The following is a 20,370-nucleotide window of genomic DNA, read 5'->3' on the forward strand; positions in this document are numbered from 1 at the left end:
CCCTTGGCCCAGGGCGGAGCTGGAGGCCCTCCATTAATTCCAATGGCCGAGGGTGGAGCATTCCGGCAGGCTTAGAGTTTGTGGGGGTGTGGTAGTGGCCTTTGTTGTCTCCTCCACCAGACCCAGCAACAGTTGTTGTTGTTCAGTGATTGGTTTGCTGGGGTCTGGGGGAGGAGTCGATTCGAAATCGAAAGACCAATTCCAGAATTTTCCAGTTTGGGCTTGTGCTCTCATTGGTATTGCCACGCTGTGCACTGCTGCAGTCCTCTTGGGAGTCTTGGTAACGAGTCGACGAGGAGCCCGGCTTGAGAAGGAACATCGATCGATCGAGCCAGCCAGGTCGAGCATGTCATCATCACGTCGTCGTCGGTAAAACATGGGGGTAAGTCTGTCAGTGAAACTAAGTGAAAGTGAGAAGCGAAGCGAGTATGGCCGTACAATGATGAACGAACCTCTCAGACCTCACCTGAAGTACTGTGCAGCCACTCCACTCGAGGAATTTAAGTTGTGAGTTCTAGTGCAGGTCAAAGACTTGGACAAGATGGCTGCCACCTGCCCCACCATCGGGGTCGGGGTGACCGATCACTTACATATGCTTTCTGTGCCCCATTGCTAGAGTGGGGGAGGGTGGTAAAATATCAGTGGCCCTGACACCAAGTCTGTGTCTGTATCCGACCCGCGGCCCCTGCCCCACCAACCTCTCACCAGGCCCTCCTCCCCTCTGGCTTCGGGGCTTTTCAGTGAGAAGCACTCTCCCTCTCTCCGAGAGTCGAGAGTGCGTGGGCAGTTGTTTGTCACTCTCTGTTGTGACTTTAGTCACTCTGATTTGTGGTATGCGTTTTACCTATTACAGTAAATAGGCTTTGATTGATGTCTCTTAGACGCCAGAAATACAGCGTTCACCGAAGACAGTGGGCCACTGTCTTCGGTGAACGCTGTAGTTCCTTTGCTAGAATCCGAAACTAGGCCGCGGGAGGCCTTGAGATGCCACGCAGAGAAAGAAGCGCGAGCTGCCCAACTGGAACATTTGATTGCGCTGTCAGAAGACTAGAGTTCTGTTAATGTAGGGAAAATGACATGTTTGGGTTTCCTTACTCACTCACGATATCTCCACTGTTTTTCTGAATTTTCTAGTTTCTTAATTACTCTCAACCAGTGATACTCAAAGTAGGCCGGGGACCTTCCCATGCGGCCCCTGGTTGAGCAGCAGCACCAGGCCGCAGTTTACTTTACAAAGCATTATTAACCGCAGAAGAAGCGTTTCGCCATGGTACATCAGATTATAAAAGTGCGTTGCATTTTATGTTTTTTAAGTAACAGTTTTCAAGCATGAATTTGGAAACATGATTCATGCTCCCCTTCCCCTGAGAACAATGCCAATCAGCAAAGTGAAATAAAACAATGACCCAAGATTACACAGTTTGGTCAAGTCCTGAAGCTGGGATTGATCCCAGGCAACGGAGGGCATCTGGTGTGTGTGGCATACATGCCAACATTTCCGAAGAGCAAAGTGGGAGATTTAAAAAAAAAAATCGGGAGATTGGGGCCTTGAATCGGGTTACTGTCATGTATGGGCTTTGGAAGTGTACTGCTGCAGGACTGGACATTTGAAACGCAAATGCACTTTTTTCTTACATTTCAGAAGCATGGAGCGCAATGGCAGGAAGAGAGAGGGTGATGCAAGTGTTGTGCCCCCGAGGAATCGGGTTTTTGCTTGCAGGAATCGGGAGGCGGGAGACTAGCCTTGAAATCGGTAGTCTCCCACCTGAATCGAGAGGGTTGGCATGTCTGCTTAAGTAACTTGAAGTGTTTCGAATGAAGACTAGCAGAATATTGCAATTATCTTCTGCATTGATACTCTGGCTCCTCAAACATGATGTGCTTTTCTAAAATGTGTTAACCTGTCATGTTAACATGAAAATAGTTGGATGCATTTCAGAGGTCCTTGTTGATTGAATCATTGTGTATTTTTATCTTGCAGTCCATTTGCTCAAAGTAGCCGTACTGCTTTTATATACGTCATCTTATTCGAGCGGGACAGGCAATGAAAATATTCGTAGGGATTTTATTTAACTGGTTAGATCGATGTTTTTTTACCACGAGAAAAAAAAGACTTTATTGTGCACATGCTCTCAATGAGCTTTTTGAATTCCAGTGTAGTCTGGCAGAGCTCACTGTGGAAGCTGTTTGAACTTGAATGTGGTGCGAGAATACAGAAAACAAATGTTCACTGACTTCATTTCACCAAACTGAGGATTTAAAAAGGGGCCCTAAAGTCACCAAGAGGCGACAGCAAACCGCCTTTAAGAAAACATTCGTGTTCGTCTTATAATTGTGCTTTTTAAAAGCAGTTTTCCTAATGATATTGATTACAACTCATAGTCTTAGAAGATATTTGTGAGGATCAGCTCTTGATGTAAGCAAGTTTTCGACGATCTTTGCACTCTCTCCATGAGAAAAATCTATTTGGACTCGTCAGAATTCTGGTTTTTGGTGCTCAGCAGGGCACCTAATCAACACCGGCGCTAACGCCGAGACTCAAACCTGGTTCCACAGCTCTGAAGTCGGTAGCTCTGACCATTATACCACATCCTCTCCCCACTTTCATTGTTGTTTGGTTCTGTTTTAGGCGGGGCTAACAAGAGAAATGGGCTGGTGCAAGCTTCCCCCTGACTAGAGCCCCGGCACTTATTTTGTTTTTTTAAATTAACCACTGTGTGGATGGCTCTTTGATAAAACACCATACATGCCAACATTTCAGAAGAGCGGGAGATTTAAAAAAAAAATAAAAATCGGGAGATTGGGTCCTTGAATCGGGTTACTGTCATGTATGGGCTTTGGAAGTGTGCTGCTGCAGCTGCAGGACTGGACATTTGAAACGCAAATGCACTTTTTTTCTTACATTTCAGAAGCATGGAGCGCAATGGCAGGAAGAGGGAGGGTGATGCAAATGTTGTGCCCCCGAGGAATCGGGTTTTTTGCTTGCAGGAATCGGGAGGCGGGAGACTAGCCTTAAAATCGGTAGTCTCCCGCCTGAATCGGGAGGGTTGGCATGTCTGCTATTGTGCATTGATTTTTAAATATAGGCTCACGACTGCCTAAAATATTCCATGCTTCAAAGGGTAAAATAGACGTGAATGTGTGGCTTACATATGATCAAATCCAAATGTATACATATATTTATTTGCATATCTAATATGCAGCAAAGTGTGTACCTTAGTTAGGTTTGGCTGGAAAATCCATCAGTGTGTGGGAGTGTTGTGATCTGACTTACTGTGACAACAACTCTAGTGTGAGGTATGTATTCTTTGGCTTGCTAATATCCCCCATCAATCAACCTACACACATATTTTTTTTTTAGGTCTCGTTCCCTATTTCTAGTCTCAAGGAAAGACATCTTTGGTGATCAACATTAGGTGATTTGCAGAATATTTACTATATAAAGAAGTGTTTTGTGTATGTCAAAAGGGTCTGAGGTGCTCATTCATTCACGGGTCTTTCAGTAAAGCACACTGCACAGAGCTCAGAATTCCTGTTTGGGTTCACCCTGACCACTAACCAACTGCTTAACCCACACTACTGGAGAAACACAGGAGGTGCTACTTTTATTTTTGAATTGAAAGGAGCCGTGAGCAAGCTTGCTTTACAGAGGTTTAGCAACTTATTGTGATTATTTATAGGATAATTTGCTTTGACAATTGACCTAATGTGTTTTTTGGGACAACCAAAATTGGAGGGTAAAGCGGTGGGGGGGTAAATCAACAGAAGGGAGGGAGGTAGAGGATGAAGTGATTTGTGACAGATTAAAAGCAAGGCCAAAGGTCATACCCGCCGCATGCCTGGGAACTGTGTAGTGGACATATGAGGGTTGGATGGTACTCGTGTGCTTCGGTTCCCAGTACAGAACATTATCCAGGCCTGGCCTGACTCAGGAGTGAGATTTATTGCTGTCATCACACGCACTTGCAGTTAATCGCTTCCAATGCCGAAACACTAACCCTTACAGAGTATGCATACCAATGAAGTGGAACGTCACTCAGACCTGCCAACTCAGAAAATGTCTTCACCATGTGAGAGGGCTGGATCTTGGAGATTGGGTCTGTCTATGGCGCTGCTGTTTCAAGTCAGGATTTCTAGCTGCATTGTTCCCTACTTCATATTAACTACTTGCTGGCTATCATTTGTATCTAGCAGAGATACTGTAAGCCCCATGGTAGTGAAAGGGCAGGGCCCATTTGTACTGGATCTTTCTAGAAATGCCAACTGATAAATCTTTTAAGCAGCATGAACGTGTGATGGGGAGAAAATCAATTGAGTCAACAAACCAATTCAAGGTAACACACCTCAATACTTAATAACTCACAGACAACTAGAACAGCCATAGATGCCTTATATGTGCAAACAAAAACAACAGATTTTGTCACCCATGTAAGGGCATCTGTTGACAATCTTGATGCTAGATTGCCGGTGGAATCTGTGTTTTCAAGCCACAGAACTGATATAAAGGTCTTGGTCCAAGTTGCCAAAGAAGTTTGTGATACTATCATTGTCCACGCCAAAGAACGCTTTGAATTTACCAAACATCTTGTCAGTGCTACTTTACTCCAAAGTGACCACTTTGAAAAATATGACAAATAATTTCCAAATCAAATACTCAATGAAACTATAAAGGCATATCCCATGCTAAACAAAGAAAAATTGAACTATGAACTATCAATCATATATGGGAGGCATGAATTTCGAGGAGCTAGTGGTGCCATTCCCTTATTCGGTTTATTTGTTGAAAACAATTTACAAGAACCATTTTCAGAGACTATGAATCTGTTGAAGATTCTGATCACCACACCCATGACCACAGCAGAGGCCGAGAGGTGTTTTTCAACGCTAAAGAGAATAAAAACATTCTTAAGGAACACTATGATAGAGACTCGTCTGAATGCATTGGCCATGTTGTTTATGGAACAGGAACTTATCAGAGACATTCCAGAATTTAATAAGCGTACTATAGAGAAGTTTGTCACTCTTAAAGATCGCCGTGCAAAATTTCTGTACAAAAAGTGAACATGGTTGACACCCAATAACCTTTTTGGAGGGGTTTGACTCATACAGCTACATCACAATGACACATTGTCAGCATTTTCCTAGTGCTCTACAAATCGCAATCAGTTGCTGTTATAAGCTTTTTGTATTCCTCAAAAAGATTTGAGCACTTTTCATTTTTCCGTCTTTTGGATTTGCATAGTTATTTTTCTGTGTGTTGTCTTTATTTGCCGATGCTGCTTAAAAGTTTACATTTTATAAATTACTGTTACTCGTTAAATATTCTTGTTCCAATATAAAGAGTGGAAACCAAGCTTTGCCACTTTAACATATGTGTTTATTTAACAATATTTTCTTAACCATGTTAACCACTTGGTGTGGTTTTATTTATTTGTTAATGTCAAATTAAAGTTTACATTTTATACTTCACTTTTCTTTTGTACATTACGGGCCTCATTTATGAGGCCCTTTGCGCTGCCGCAATGTCTCTTTTTGTGATGTTCCGTGGTGCAAGATTTTTATTTACGAGGCAGCACTAAGCCACTTTTTTTGGCTTAATGCTGCCTCGTAAATATGTTCCCCTTTAACTCAGTTTTCTGCGTGCAATGCGTGTTGCTGGGGGCGTTCCCAGCAACATCCATGGTTTTTTGACACTGCCCCAGATTTATGAGAAATAGGTAATCTGAAGCAGCACCAAAAATTTACAGAGGTACAACGCGGAGAAATCTCTTTATTTCGCCTCATTTTTTTTTTCTTTGCATATTGCCTTCTGCAGCACACAGGGAAAGAGGAAAACGCCTCTTGTAATTGCCCGCAATGCAGGCACCAGTGCCCCATGGTGCAGCAGTGCCTGCAATGGCGCACAGCAGCTTATTTTGTGCCGGTGCATGGGGAAAGGACAGGAATGCGCCGTATCTGCTGATTGATATGGTACATTTGTGCCCTATTTTTTTGCTGCAGGACAGCATGAAGGCCTACTGTTCTGCCCTACAGCAAAACCTCATAAATGAGGCCCTAAATGCAAATTACTTTCTTCACTGATTTAAAAAAAAATTCTTGTAATGCTCTACATTTATATGTTTTATTATTTATGTTTCAATTTAAAAATTAAACTTATTGTGTTAACTCCTTTTTCTCTATTGTAAATTTTGAAACACTTTATAAACCATATCTGTCTTTTTCAGTATATCTTTGCTTTCCACCCAAAATGTTGTCGTCAGGTTTGTATGTTTTGCACCTCAATTTCTGTTATGTGGACTTTCTGTCAGTGTACATTTATAGTATATAAATGCTATATTTTGCAAAATAAACACAGTTTGCTGAAATATAATTTCTGTCTGTCTGGCTAATCTTAAAACCATCAAGGATGAACTGCAATCCTGGGATGGATCTCTTTCGCCATCTAATTTTCAAAGTATTTGCAATGTACGGTCTTACCAATGGTGTGAGCCTTGATGACCTCATTAACCAATACAGTAAAGAGGAAGAGATGTGTTACAGGTAGAAAACACTTAGAGGGCCTCTTCCCATTGGCTGTGTGTGCTTGGCTTGGGGGTCGTTTTGCAAGCAGAACAGTTAGAGGATTGGGCACATTTTTGATATGTTTGTTATGTTTTCTTCACACTTGTGCTTTAAAATGCTATATTTGGATCCCGTTTTTGCAAAAATTTACAGTAAATATGTGGTGTAAAATCCACCATTTGAATACATTTTTTGCAAAATTTTCTTGCGGGGGGAAACCCTCCTTTTTCAGTTCGCGCATTGTACAAGGGTACAAATTTTTCACCCCACCAGTTTCAAAATCCATCAGCCGCCCTGTTTGAGGCCCCATCTTCCTAGCATCTTCGGGGTGTTTGAGAGTTGGGCATGGTCCAAGGGATCCTCGTTGCACGGGGAGATAAGCGAACATGGAGTAGGTGGACTTGTTAAAGTAAGTGTCCACCAATTGTCTAGTAGAGCAAACAGTTTGAGGGGGTTTCTCATTTTATGTGAGGGGGAAACCTAAGATTTCAGACTGTTTGTGAAGGAAGGCTGTTTTTAATGGGGCAGAATGAAGGGAGGGAATTTTTGAGCCTGCACACTTTATTGGCTGTTAGCACAGCCTCTCTGCCTTTGTGTTATGATGGGGAATAGCTGAAGTCCTCATGTTAGTGGATCACAGTGTTGTGCTCATGATGCGAGTCAGAGAGCTATCTCAATGGGGCCAGTCCTTGAATTAACGAATGAGGTGGCCTTGAGCTCTGGCATTCCCGCACCTAAGATGAGGTATGGCTTCTCATGCTTTTACAAACGATATAACCCCTAGGCAATGGGTACACTGTACGATTTTACAAACCTTAATCAAAGAATTGGGTAAATCCACCCTACGTTATTCAGCTATTTTCAAGATTCTGTTACAAAAGGGGAGTAGCTGCTCTTCTTCAAGCTCCATTTTGCTCTCTGCTGGCCAGAAACCTCCTACTAGGGGCCAGGTACTTTACTTAAGACATAGAGATAAAGTCTTGTCCTGCCCACGAGTTGATTTAGGAGCCACACACTTGAAAAGATGCTGAAAGCTTATGCCCAGGGCACAAGGCACAGCAGCAGTGCAATATGGTTGCTGAATCTCAGTGAGTCTCTAAGAAGGCTTGATGAGAGATCTGAAAATGGACCTGAGACTGCAGGACCACACATCAGTAGTATACAGCAGATGAGAGGGAATCCATGCTCGAAACACCAGATATCACTCCTGTTGAGCAGGAGTAGGTGAGAATACAGTCAATCTGAAGAAGGTGTCCGTAAGGATTTTACCATCTGGCCACTAGGTGGTGCCCATAAAGGCCCTCTGAATTCTGAATAGGATTTAATACACTTCTACACCTTGCATTCCCAGATCCACTTTATATTTGAATCAAGGCTTCTGCACCACTTTTCTGATACGTCATGGTCCATGTAGTACTTTTTGTCACCAAACCCTGCCCCGATCACCTCCTGGTGGCGGTGCTCTAGTCTCTCTCTTGATTCCTGGATCTCACAGGCTTTCTGACCTCTTTATACCTGCTTCTGGACCTTTCTCTCTCTTAGCTATGACCCACCCTCTGTTCCTGCATTTTCCGTGTCCAATCTTGTTTCCGGGTCTTCCCCTTTCCAGGTTTCAGTTCTGCCATCCCTTCATTTGTGGTTCCCCAATTCCTTGCACCTGGCTCTCGCCTTGCACCTGTGCTCCTCACCTGAGCCTTCCGCTATTTCTGCCTGATGAGCCTGGAGTGCATCGACTCACAACTGACCTTACTGCTTAGTTTCCTTCAACTCTGCTGATCAGGCTACTATACTCCAGGCATGCCTTGAGTTTCGTTTTAATATTTGTTTGATTCCATGTTCCTATTCTGATAATTAACTGTGTCTGTTCCCTTTCTATTTTTTTATCCTGTCCCTTTGTTCCTGTGTTTGCCTTGTTTCTAATTCTGACTACACACATCCAGACCCTTCTTGTATATGTAGATTCTTGGTCTTGTGTTCCTGTGTTGCTGAATCGACTGCATATTCCTGTTTGTTCCTATTCAGTGTAAGGTTTCAGATGAGACTAGAATTCAGAGATTTCAATTAAGACTGGCACTTTCAGTTTAGAGTATTCTAGATTTTCCCCGAGCCTAGTTCCTATTACTGTGTACCTTCCACTGTTCTCCTTTGTGTTTATATGATTATCCTGATATGCATTGCTTCCAAGGGTGGCAGTTAGACTCCAAGGCTTGTGCCTTTGGCAAAGAGAACCACCAGCTCGCCTTTGCCATAGGAGCTGTTGGGTGTCTCTCTGAACTCTAATATGAATCTGCCCCTTGCCGTCTTGTAAGATCCTTTTAACCTTACAGAGAGATCACCTCAGAGAAGCAGACAAATTATAATTTATGATAGTTTGTGTTTCGTTTCCCTGCTTTTATCTTGCTGTTGTTTGTAACTTGAGTTAGATTCGTAGTTTACCCTAAGGACATCCAGTTCCCTATTCACTGCCTGTTCCAACCTGCTTCTGTCCTGCTTCGCTCCCAGCCTTCAAGTACTCTCTTGTTTATATCTAACCTTTTTTCTAGAAAGCAAGTGATCCTGCATAGAGCAAGCACCCCCATTACCTTGCCCTAAACTCTTGTGTCCTTGACAGATTGTCCCGAACTTTGCCAGATCCCTGACAGTATCTGTTATGGTAGGGGATCAATAAGGACATGGTACTTGAGAGACTGCAGCCTTTGAAGTGCAAGGAAATGCAGATGCCATGACTTCTTTAATACTATCAATAACCTATTGACTTTGCCAATGCTTGTTGCTACTGATATGGGCCAGTGCAAATGTTTTTTCCTAAGGTGGCTACATTAATAATCCCCCTGTAGCCAAATTATCAATACTCAGAAAACATCAGGAGGTATTTAAGAATATTTATTAAGTTGCAGATTAACTTTAATGGTAAATAGGTATGTGGAATCAGATCACAAGTTAATGCTTAACAATCCATTCAGGCCATTACAAATAATTAATATTCTGTAATTAAACTTGATCAATAGAGCACTTGCAAAACATGTTTTGCGGCTCTCTTCTGCTGCCTTGTTAAAAGGAAAAAAATTACCTAAAATATTTTTCACACTCACTTGATTAACACTATGAACATACAATAACAGTGACAAACATTTAGATACAATAACAATGTACATATACTTTCAAAAGAGTTCCATTGTTCTTAAGACTTATTGCTACCTTTTACAAAATAATTATTAACATAAGATAAAAGCATTGTTGAGCACTTAGTTCACAATACTTCCATTAACAAAGCTGAAATTGAATGAATTGGATTTCAATTTGGTTTACTCTAAAACTAAAAGTTCACATAACCCACAATAGTGTATTTTTCCCTATCAATAACTAGGATACATATCATTTGTATACAGTGGTTGGATCCCAAACATCAACTTCAAAAAGGTAGTTCTTAACCTTATTTCTTATTCGATTAGTGCTTAATATTTTTATAGCCTGTGTATAATGCAGTTGCTTTTTTATCTATTTGTCTTTTAGCCAAACTGTTTAGTAGAAAACCTTGTGCTTTGGAAATTAAATCTGCGCAGCACTTTAACGTTCAGTATACACAAAAAATATTCATAGTGTATACACCATTTTTAACTGGCTTCATTAAATGACTTTTTCACCACATTATTTATATGGAAGATTAAGGCTCTATTTTGTAGAAAGCATTACTTTTGCCACCCCACACACCCTGCACCATAATGTTCAATGCACTATGCTATCCAATAGCAAATATCATTTAAAAATCAATCATTAAAATGTTTAACCTCCCCTCATTTTACCAGGTTTCAAATTATACAATTTATAAAGGAAAACGCAGTTGGGAACAGTGATGTAGTCAGAAAATTGCTTGCAAAATATCTATTCAATTAACTTCATGAAAATACTGAACATTTCTGTTAATAAGTTTAGATTCAATGTAGTCCTTCTTTTCAAATGTATCATAGAACATATCTGAAAAAATACAAAATGTCACATTAACTATCAATAGTATTAATGATGGCGAACTTGTAAATGTCTATAAGCATCTAGTGATAACCTGAGGGTACGGTAGCCCTCAGAATTTATTTATATTGGTTCAATAGGCATTGTGCATTGACCAAACCTTCACACGAATTAGTGAACCTCTTTATAACAGGTGCTGTTTAAAAAACAAAAACACCTATGTGTCGCAGCATTCTCACTGTAAAGTAATGCTGGTTGAGACTCTTCTCAAATGAGTTCTAGGTCGCTTCCAAATAACATTTTAAAATACAGCTCTTGAAATAAATTGGAATATGTTTTGGGTGGGTGACTACCCGCCTCCAGGAACAATCACAACTCTAGTGAGGGTGGACCCCCACTACATTTACTTGAGCTCAGCCCCCTGGGGTCTATTGCACAGAACAGACAGGCTTAACTTAGTGCTATGTGTAAAGTATTTATTTATTTATAAAGTATTATATGGCGCAAACATGACCCTTGCTGGTATCAGAGCACTTTGCAATAATTAAGGTGAATCAAAACAGTAATAAAGTCAAAATGCAATATAACCAAGACCCCAAACTGAATTAGAAAGATAAAGTAGAATGTAATAAACAAAAAGACACCAGAATGACAAAATCTAATAAGGGAATCCAGGGATATGATTTTTTTATACTTTTAAAGAGGAATAGTTTCAAGAAACACCAAGTGCCAATGATAGCCGATTGTCATGGTAGGCAGGGGCTTAGGCTCAATTTGAAGCTGACTATGATGGAGCGTGGGTCGGATACACTAAGCAGGTTCATCCTGGTCAAAGATTATACCTTCTGACTTTAGTCCTTTAAGTCCCTGATCCACAGAAGTACCGTTTTAAAGCCCCCCATGACCTCATGAGAGGCACTTGGACTCACAAGGTGTGAGGCAGGGTCCAGTCCAAGTCAAATTGTCATTCATCAGCCTGGGCAGTTGCAGGAAGGTCCTCTTGTAGCTTGTTGGACCATGTGGCGTGAACAGGAGGTCCGCCTTAAGACACTAGCAGTCATCTTCTCTGTCCTGGGTACAAGAGGGAGCAGGCCCGGTCCTTTCAGGGCGTCTCTCAGGTCACAGACCGCAATTTCAGACCTCGTCTGTTCTTCCTCAGGTCCAGGAGTATTCTGAAGAAGTATTGTGAAGTGGGTGCCTGGAGATGCCATATTTATGCCTTACACAAGCAAGGGGAAAGGGAGTGACTCCTGAGCACATTCTGGCGGTAACGTTTACAGGGCCTACCCTCAACACTTTGGGCATTTTCAAGATGGCAAAAGTCTTTGGCCATGATAACCTTGAGCTCTGAGGGTTAGGGTGTGTGTGGGGAATGAACAATGGTAATCTTAGTATTCTCCCACATCTGCCACTAAAATCCAATTTTGGGCAGTCACTGTACCTACAATAAATCTAGAGCTAGAAGTCTGGTAGAACAAAAGTAGGGGTTTCCAGCAGCCAGACAGTGGATACATATGCAGTGTTTTGGCATCCTTTTTTCCTACCTTTCAAGTGTCACCACAAGCAGGATTTGACATTCAAGCAGGAATTGATACTGTAAAGTCAAACAGGATGCTCACAGCCCCCTTCTTGTTTATGGGAAACATTTCACATCCTTTTCACACTTATTCAAATGGTAATTACTGGTTGGAAGAAGTCGGAGACCACATGCAAATTTAGCCTTTAGGAACTTGAAGGCAAAAGGTAACTTTCTAAAAGTTACTTTGGCTTAATATTTATTACAAATCTGACTTTACCATAAACTTTTATTTTTAAAAATTGCTAAAAATAGTTCCTTAATTATTCTTCTAGTTAGTCACATTTTCGAGATACAGTATTAGGATTTTTAATCTGTGTTCTAGTTTTCTACATAGAACAGCCTGGGTCTGCAACAGTGGAAAATAGATTTTGCATGCTAGTCACGGTAAAGACATGTTAACACTGCATTTCTACATGTCTCCCTTTTAAATACCATGCACCTTGCTTTGTGGATGACAAGGCCTATATAGGGGTGATGTTTTAATATTTAAAAGGGAGGTTTTGACCAGTCAAAGGGGTTTATTTTGAGAGGTCGAACTGCAGTGTTTAATCTGCCACCGTTAGGCTTAAGTGGTAGGCCTGAAGCCATGTTTACACTGTCGCTGTAGTGGATGCACGATAGGTGCCGCAGTCTACTAGAGCCATTTAACTCCGAGGCCCTGGGTAAATTTTGTACCATATACTAGGGATGTATATCTAAGTAAAATGTAACAATTAGGAATATGCCAATTCGACCATTTTTAAAAGAGGCGCATAGGCACTTTACAATTGGTTAGCAAGGGTAAAGTGCACAGAGTTTTGAAGCCAGCTAAAATATAGGGTCCAGCAAGAGGTGAAACATCTGGGGTACCATGCAGAAAATCAAGATTTCCTGCAGTGCTTAATCCTGATGAGCTCTGTTTCAATCTAACAGTGGCATATTTTTGAGTTTCAATATACTCTAAATTGGTGTGTGTACTAGACTTATTTAGATATGGTGACTCAACCATGGAGTTGCTGTTATACAAGGGCATTATTAAGTCTGGCATTAGCCAAGAGCTTCAGATTTTTCTAAAATTGTATCCATAATATACTTAAATTTAGGAGCTTTCAGATCGTCCTCTTCAACCATTGGATCGTTCTCCTGTCAATCTTAATTTTGTTCCACCTACTACAGAATAGAGAATGGTGCAGTCAAACAGCCCACTTCAGCCACTGGCTAATGTCACAGTGAGTGAAGGCATTCTGCTCCTTCACAAGGAGCACATCGGCACACAAAGAAGTTTCCTTCTATACTAGGGTCTACTATGGCAATGTGCTTTTTAAAACCCAAAATGTGTTTGGGTTTTAGCTGATATTGTTTTGTATTGGCTAGGGCCTAGCAGCTCCCTCAGCAATACAGTTTTACAAAAACCATGGGAAAAACAAAAAGCTGGCAGCCAATGACCAATTAGTATTTGTCAAAGATTGAGGCTTGTGCATCTATGAAATTAATGGAGAGCCATGAAATGGTTTACTGATCACTCAGCTCAAAGCTACTACCATTCATTGGTGATTTTGACCGAGGCAAGGCTCAAAACTTCCATCTCTAAAAACGCAAACAAGGTTTGTGGGAAATTAGTGACCATCAAATACCTCAAGTTTTCCTGTTTCCAGTTTCTATTTGTTGTAAATTCTGATGAGGTCTTTCTGGTGTTTTTATAACTTGATAAAAAAAATAAGTGCTTATCAGTGTTCAGTTTCTTGCCCTATAAAAACTAATGGGGATAGTGTTTTTTAGGTGCGTACACACATTTTTAATTTATTGTTGTTTCCTTGATACACCGACATTACATGAAGAATGCATACAGTTTACATGAGGCTGAGCTACATTTATGCCAGCCTATTTATGTTTAATATTCTTAAGCCATTAGTGCCTTAGCGTCCAATTGCTGCCATCCCTTTCATGGCCCTAACTAACTTCCTAGAAGTTTGAGGTTTGCTAAAATGCCTTATTGTCCAACAGATGAATGTGTTTGTGAACAGGCATTGATTAAAAAAAAAGTGCAGTTGAGCCCCGAAACAGACAGCTAGTGGCATATTTTGACTACACAGGCATATGTTAGGAGTTCAGCCTTAATGCTTTCCATTATAGAATATTCTATGCCTCTCCTGGATAAGTACTGTGTGAGAAGGGTGATGCCCACCCATGTAGCATATCTGGGGGTTGTTGGATGTGAGAACAATTTTGCGTCTAGCATGTTCAGTTGATTGGGTTTGTTGTCTGGAGTTGAGGAGTGCTGCTGAGACCTGCTAGGTGCACTATAGAACTGTCTACACATCAGGGTAGTGCTAGATCTTCTGTTGAATGAGTCTTCTGCGACGCTCATTGTGTTTTATGCCACTCTAAGGCCAATTTAATGTGCTGAGGGCGACCCCAGAGAAGTCCTCAATAGTAGGAAATTATTTGGAACCTTGAGTACAGAGAAGCAGGAACATCAAGTGTATTTACTTCTCATGTTTCTTACTTTATTAGCTTACTTACAGTGATTGGCTTAAAGAAGCAGTTACCTGTGAAGCACACTTCTCGAGTGAGCACAGCTGTACACAGACTGAAAAGTAACTGGCTCACTAGAAAAATAACTTGGATATTATTTTGTAATACACAGCTAAAGGTGGAATCTCTAGGTGGCAGTGCTGGAGGTGGAATCGTGTGCTAGAGGCAAAATATAGATGGCAGAGTCATGAGAGGCGGAGTCACAAAGTGTGGTGTTAGGACCCTCAGGGTATGCAGTTTATTTTTACAAACACCCCTTGAAGAATTTGGAAACAAGTCAAAAGTAGGAGCAATGGTAATGGTGCTCTGACTAACTTGATAGGTCGCAAACAGATTATCTATCATGATGGTTTAGTAGGGTAAGGTACATGTGGCAGAGATCTGTATGTACCTAGAAAGTTCAAGTACTAGTCACATAGTTTAGGTGGTTAATGCACTTGCTGGAAAGAAGTGCGAGTGTTTGAGCTCTGTTGAATCATCATAAAATAGTCCAGTTGATTGCTCTGCCTGTTGCAGAGCAATATATGTAGGTCACAGATTTATATTATATATGATAGCTAAGTGCCTTAATGTTTTTGCTGTAGAAACCGTGTTACTGTAGCCACAAGTTACAATTCAGTGCAGTTGCATATAACCTTCGAGACCATAAATGTAAATCCTTGAAGAGTTTACCCTATTATTTCTTTTTTAATAAGGTTAATAAAATAGGTTCTGTTGGTTAACAATAAAAAATAACCACTAGTGATAAAACGCCATGAAAATCAGTTTCTATTGTGTACTATGTGAACGCTTCATATTAAAGTGTGTCAGGTATGCCTGTCACTGAGAAAACACTTGGACCTTCATAGCAACCAGCTGCAGAGTTGGAGAGAATCAAGTTTATCTCTTGACATCTTCTGAAGCCACAATTTGTGGTCCCCAGAGAACATCCAGTGATCAGTCCTAGGCAGCAGTTGCGGTAAAGCAAAGTAGGAGGGTGGAGAGGCAGTTGGGGTGCTGTATCTTTGACTTTATCATGGAATGTAGTGGTTTATTTCAAATGCCTAAATATTTATACCAACAAAAAAAAACTTCTGAAGCCGCAAGCTGATTGAGCCTTTCTTTCCTGTGTTCGAGCTACTGGATCTGACAGCAATGAGTGAGTGTCCAGTTGTGCTGGATTTGGCAGAGGGGGGTGTTTGGGGTCACTGCTTTGGTAACCGGAACTGGTCTACAAGGTACTACGTGATGGTGTTGATGTTTGAGAGATGGCCAATGATGCTTTGGTTATTGCAGATGACAGTTGTATTTAAGATATGCAATAAAAATTGTTTTTGCAAAAAAAGAGTGTCCAGTTGTGCTGATTGGCCTCCAGCTGTTCGCATCAAGGGCACAACTTGGGTGTAGGGAATTCCAGCCGAGTCAAGCTGGAAAGGAACATAGGACCCCTCAATGTCCCCAGCAGGCTACTTGCATGTGCAGCAAAGCACACAGTAAATGGGCTCTGCTTCAAAATGTGTCCGACGAGGACACCATGCACTGCGACACAATAGGGAGGATCCACTTGGCGCGTTCCTGGAGCCCAGCTCTGGCTCAAGAATGGCAGATGAAACCTCAATCTTGGATTTTCTTATCAGGCGCATTCCATGGTAATTACTAATTAAAGTCATACATCACCCCTATACGATACAGCCTTAACATCGTTTACATCTTTCAGTTTCATCCCATCTTCTACATTGAAGCGTAGGCTTGTATCTATGCAGGGCGTTTCCTTACCCCAACCAATCAAAATTTTAAAGCTGCCAATTTGTTTTTGGGTTGCAAGAGCCAGTAGGAAGGTGTGGAGACTGCAGGTTGATGTGCTTATCAACTCACTGTATGCTGTCTTACACAAAGATTAGTATATTGGACAAGTGCATAGCTATACATTCTTTATTGTAATCTATTTAGCATTGTAAATTCATCATATCAGTTATAAAGCACGGGCTGGCTCTATGAGAAATATGGCATATTTGTAAATTAATTTACATACCAAAACTCAGTGCTTCAGAAAAGACAATTTGCAGCTGATATAGGGGTCTCATGACAATCTATAGTTTTAAAGAGTTTAATTTTCTCACTGCCATTGGACCATTCTGCAAGAATAATAGAATCAGGTTCAATTTTCAATGCAATTTTGAGGCAATAATTGCAGGTTCAAAACGACTTTCTTGCTTTCATACTACACAATCTGGGTTGGGGAGATCCTAGGACCTACAGGGCATGGACACACACAAGACGTAACTCATCCTGATGAATGGAAAGGTCTGGGCAGCATTATGTCCACATTTACATATAAGAAAAACTTAACACTCTGGCGGCTTGGACTTGCAGTGAGTTTGCTCCCTTAGTTGTCAAAATTGCACAACTGGTGTTCGACAGTCAGTGGAAATAAGTTCCAACCCATGTCCCTGATTTTCTAATAGTGGTTTTTGATGGTTATTTGCAGTTCAAACTGAAAAAACATATTAATTTAATTCATTTCTTGAATGGTGCTTGCATGTTATCATATCAGTAACCTTTTCAGTTCAAAAACTCTATTTGGTTAAAACGATTTACTTGTATTCAATTGGTATCTAGCACTAATTAAAGAGGCTGATCACTATATCACTTGACATTCACAGCCTCCAGAATCTAAGCTGTCCTGTGAAGCTACCATACCAGAGCCTCATTCAGTGCCATGCCCTCATCATAACTGTGGGGTGTGCCTCATGGAAGTGCCTGAAAGCATAGAGGTAAGATTTCTTTGTAAACCCATCATAATATCAAACAATGATTTGGAGCAAACAGCTGTTATAAGTGCATTGCTATTATTAATATAAATTAAACAGAGGAGCTTCTGTGATTCCACAAGTAGCAGCACCAGTAACACAGACTTAAAATAGACACCAGACAAAAGATGGGAACAGCAATGTTCACGCGTGGGCAATCTTTGCTCAGTGGCTTTAGGGATGGGTGTGAGGATGCAAAGATCTGGTTCTTGAAGCTCTGACTTTAACATATTATCCCAAGAACGGCAGACCTTGTGAGAGATCACAGAGACTTCTACAGAGAGTACAGGGTAGTGCACATTGCAGAGGAGACAAGAGAAGACACACCTTACAGCGAAATTGCTCAAAACTTAAAAATAAATGTAGTGGACGCTTATTTAAAAAAAGAAAAGCTCAAATATACACGGCAAGTCTCTTTTCTACATTTAACTAGCTATAATTGAGTGCATAAAAGCTTCACTGCTCACAGCATAGAGCTATGGAGGTTCAAACCAAGGCAAAATCTGTCTTTGTATGGGAGGCGAGTGGTGCAATACTCTCAAGCCTGTACATAGTTCAGGCTTCAGAATTGAACAGCGCTGCATAACATAATGTTTCCTATACCATACCATTTACATCCGCTGCCTACACGATACTTTAATTGCCATACGAAAAGTCAAGCTGCATGTCTGTATTTGCAAGGCTTGCAAGCGAGTCATTCAGAAAAACATTTTGTGTTGTGAATTACTTATAAGTACTCCTGGATTTTTTACATTTTCTGAGGAATTTTATTTGCCATTTTCCACATATTAAATCTGGATGACTACAGAAGTTATTCCAAAGACATATGTATGATGAGAACTTTTGAAACTGTTGTATCTCCACGCAGGAGAGTGCAGCCAGGTAATGTCACAGCAGAAGCACAAGTAGACAGTGACTATACAAACATGCAGTGGACCTGTGTCTGGATATCTACCTCTCCTGTCTTGTGAGCCCTGCAACCTCCCTGCAACATCTGAAACAGTATCTTAAAGCTGTTAATGTGAATCCTTGTATCACGTGGTGTCCATACGGTATATGTAGCCAATGACAAAAACCTACGGGGGCGCAACCTTACCTTTGGCCATTTCTGCGATTTGTGTGGATCTGCCTTTTTTTTACTCTGACCTGGTATATTCTTAATGTTTCTACCTGTTTTTTGTATCTCTATTTTTCTACTAGGATAGAGTCTGCTAAAGTACTCTCATGTAGTTTGACTTCCCACTGCTTGTTATGCCTGGAACCAGTCGTGCAATGTATGCCAGTGATCCTTTGGTGATCGCTGCAATGAAAACTCCAAAGAACTGTTAAGAATTGCATGTAGAGTAAAGGTGACCTCATACTGCAAGAGACTTTGTGCTTTATTTGAAAGAAAAGGATAACGAGTTAAGCAGGAAAGCTTGAAAACTGGGTGTTGTACCAAGCTTCTCTTGAGCCAGAAGGAAAACAAATCAGACTATACACTGCACTTGCTGAAATATTGCAGTCTATTCCAATCATAATGGCTTAGTGTCCAGAAGCCAAAGACCACTTTAGGAGCTAACCTACTGTCATGCACTGTCTGGGTGAGTTTCACTCCCTCCCCGAGCACGCGCGACCTTGTTTGCTGTGTCAACATGAAACTGAACTGGTCGTTCTCTCAGGCCACAGTGTCACCAGTATATTGGAATGAAAGGCTTGGCAATCGCCACATCGTCTGAACATTTGGGGAGACTCATTTTCATCTTTCTCTGTGACTCTTCAGGTTATTATAGAATTAATTGCAGTTTCATACCGTGCGTCGCACTGCAGGCCAATCCACACCGGACCAGGCGCATTGTGTCCACACTCCTAATCTTCCGTCAGTGGTAGAGATACACTCCCAGTTGGCAGTGGTGGTGATGTCATGTCATTTATGTAGTGTGGAAGTAATTATTGAGTCTGTTTAGTCATGTTTTCCATCTCAGAGGTGCTATGGCGGTCACTGTCAGTTTGCTGAATGGTCATAGGGCTCCCATTGAGGAGTTGTTAGATCGGGCATTCTTAGGATGGTGTACCTCTCGACCTTATGCCCTTTCCCTCCTGTTTTTGCTGATTCTTTTTGTTGGCCTTAGGACTCTGAGCCCTTTACCACTGCTAAGCAGTGCTAAAGTGCACGTGCTTCTCCGCTAAACAAGATGAGATTGGTGTATACCTGTTGTACTAGTAAGTCCCTTGTTAAGTGGTAACCCATATACCCAGGTCCTGTACTTCAAATGCTACTAATGGGCTGCAGTACTGATTGTGCCACCCACAGAAGTAGCCTTTCAAACCTGTCTCAGGCCTGCCACTGTAGTGCCTGTGTGTGCAGTTTACTGCCACTTTGGTTTGGCATTTAAAACTACTTGCCAAGCCTTAAACTCCCCTTTTATTACATATGAGCCACCCTTAAGGTAGGCCCTAAGTAACCCTAAGGGCAGGGTGATGTGTAAGTAAAAGGTAGAACATGTACTTTTATGTTTTGCATGTCCTGGTAGTGACAAACGGCCTATTACGTTTTTCACTCCTGTGAGGCCTACCCGTCTCATAGGCCAGCATTGGGAATTCCTTAAAACACTTTTAAGCTGTAATTCCTGATCAGAGAGGAGTAGCTTTTTCAAGGTTCATTTATTTGGAATAGTAATGATAAATACTCCTTACTGGTGCAGTTGGATCTAACAGTACTGTTTTAAAAGTGCACTTTTATAGACATTTCTCTGTACTTACTGTTCTTTGTGTCTAACAGCCTGTCTCCAATACACATCTGGGTTGGGTTACAGCTACACTTTGTGCCTTCCTCTAGACAGCCTCAAACACACTCTGGGCACTCATCTGCATTCTGATGGGCCTTTCTGGGCAGGGAGGAATGGGAGGGGCTGACAATTGCACTTCAACAGTTAGTGTCCTGCCCACACACAAAGCACTGATTTGCCCCCCACAGATAGC

At 41.4% G+C, this 20,370-nt stretch overlaps 1 protein-coding gene across 10 annotated transcripts in view; it reads left to right on the forward strand.

Moving 5' to 3' along the window:
* Window positions 1–20,370, forward strand: part of LOC146784177 (synergin gamma-like) — a 228,742-nt gene that overhangs the window by 190,871 nt on the left and 17,501 nt on the right. For all 10 annotated transcript variants that reach the window (XM_085633592.1, XM_085633594.1, XM_085633596.1 and 7 more), the window contains one exon: window positions 17,263–17,373. In XM_085633592.1, coding sequence (XP_085489718.1) covers window positions 17,263–17,373 — 111 coding nt within the window. The remainder of the gene's footprint in view (window positions 1–17,262; window positions 17,374–20,370) is intronic.

Source organism: Triturus cristatus, chromosome 11, assembly GCF_964204655.1.
Source record: "Triturus cristatus chromosome 11, aTriCri1.1, whole genome shotgun sequence".
Classification (NCBI taxonomy): domain Eukaryota; kingdom Metazoa; phylum Chordata; class Amphibia; order Caudata; family Salamandridae; genus Triturus; species Triturus cristatus.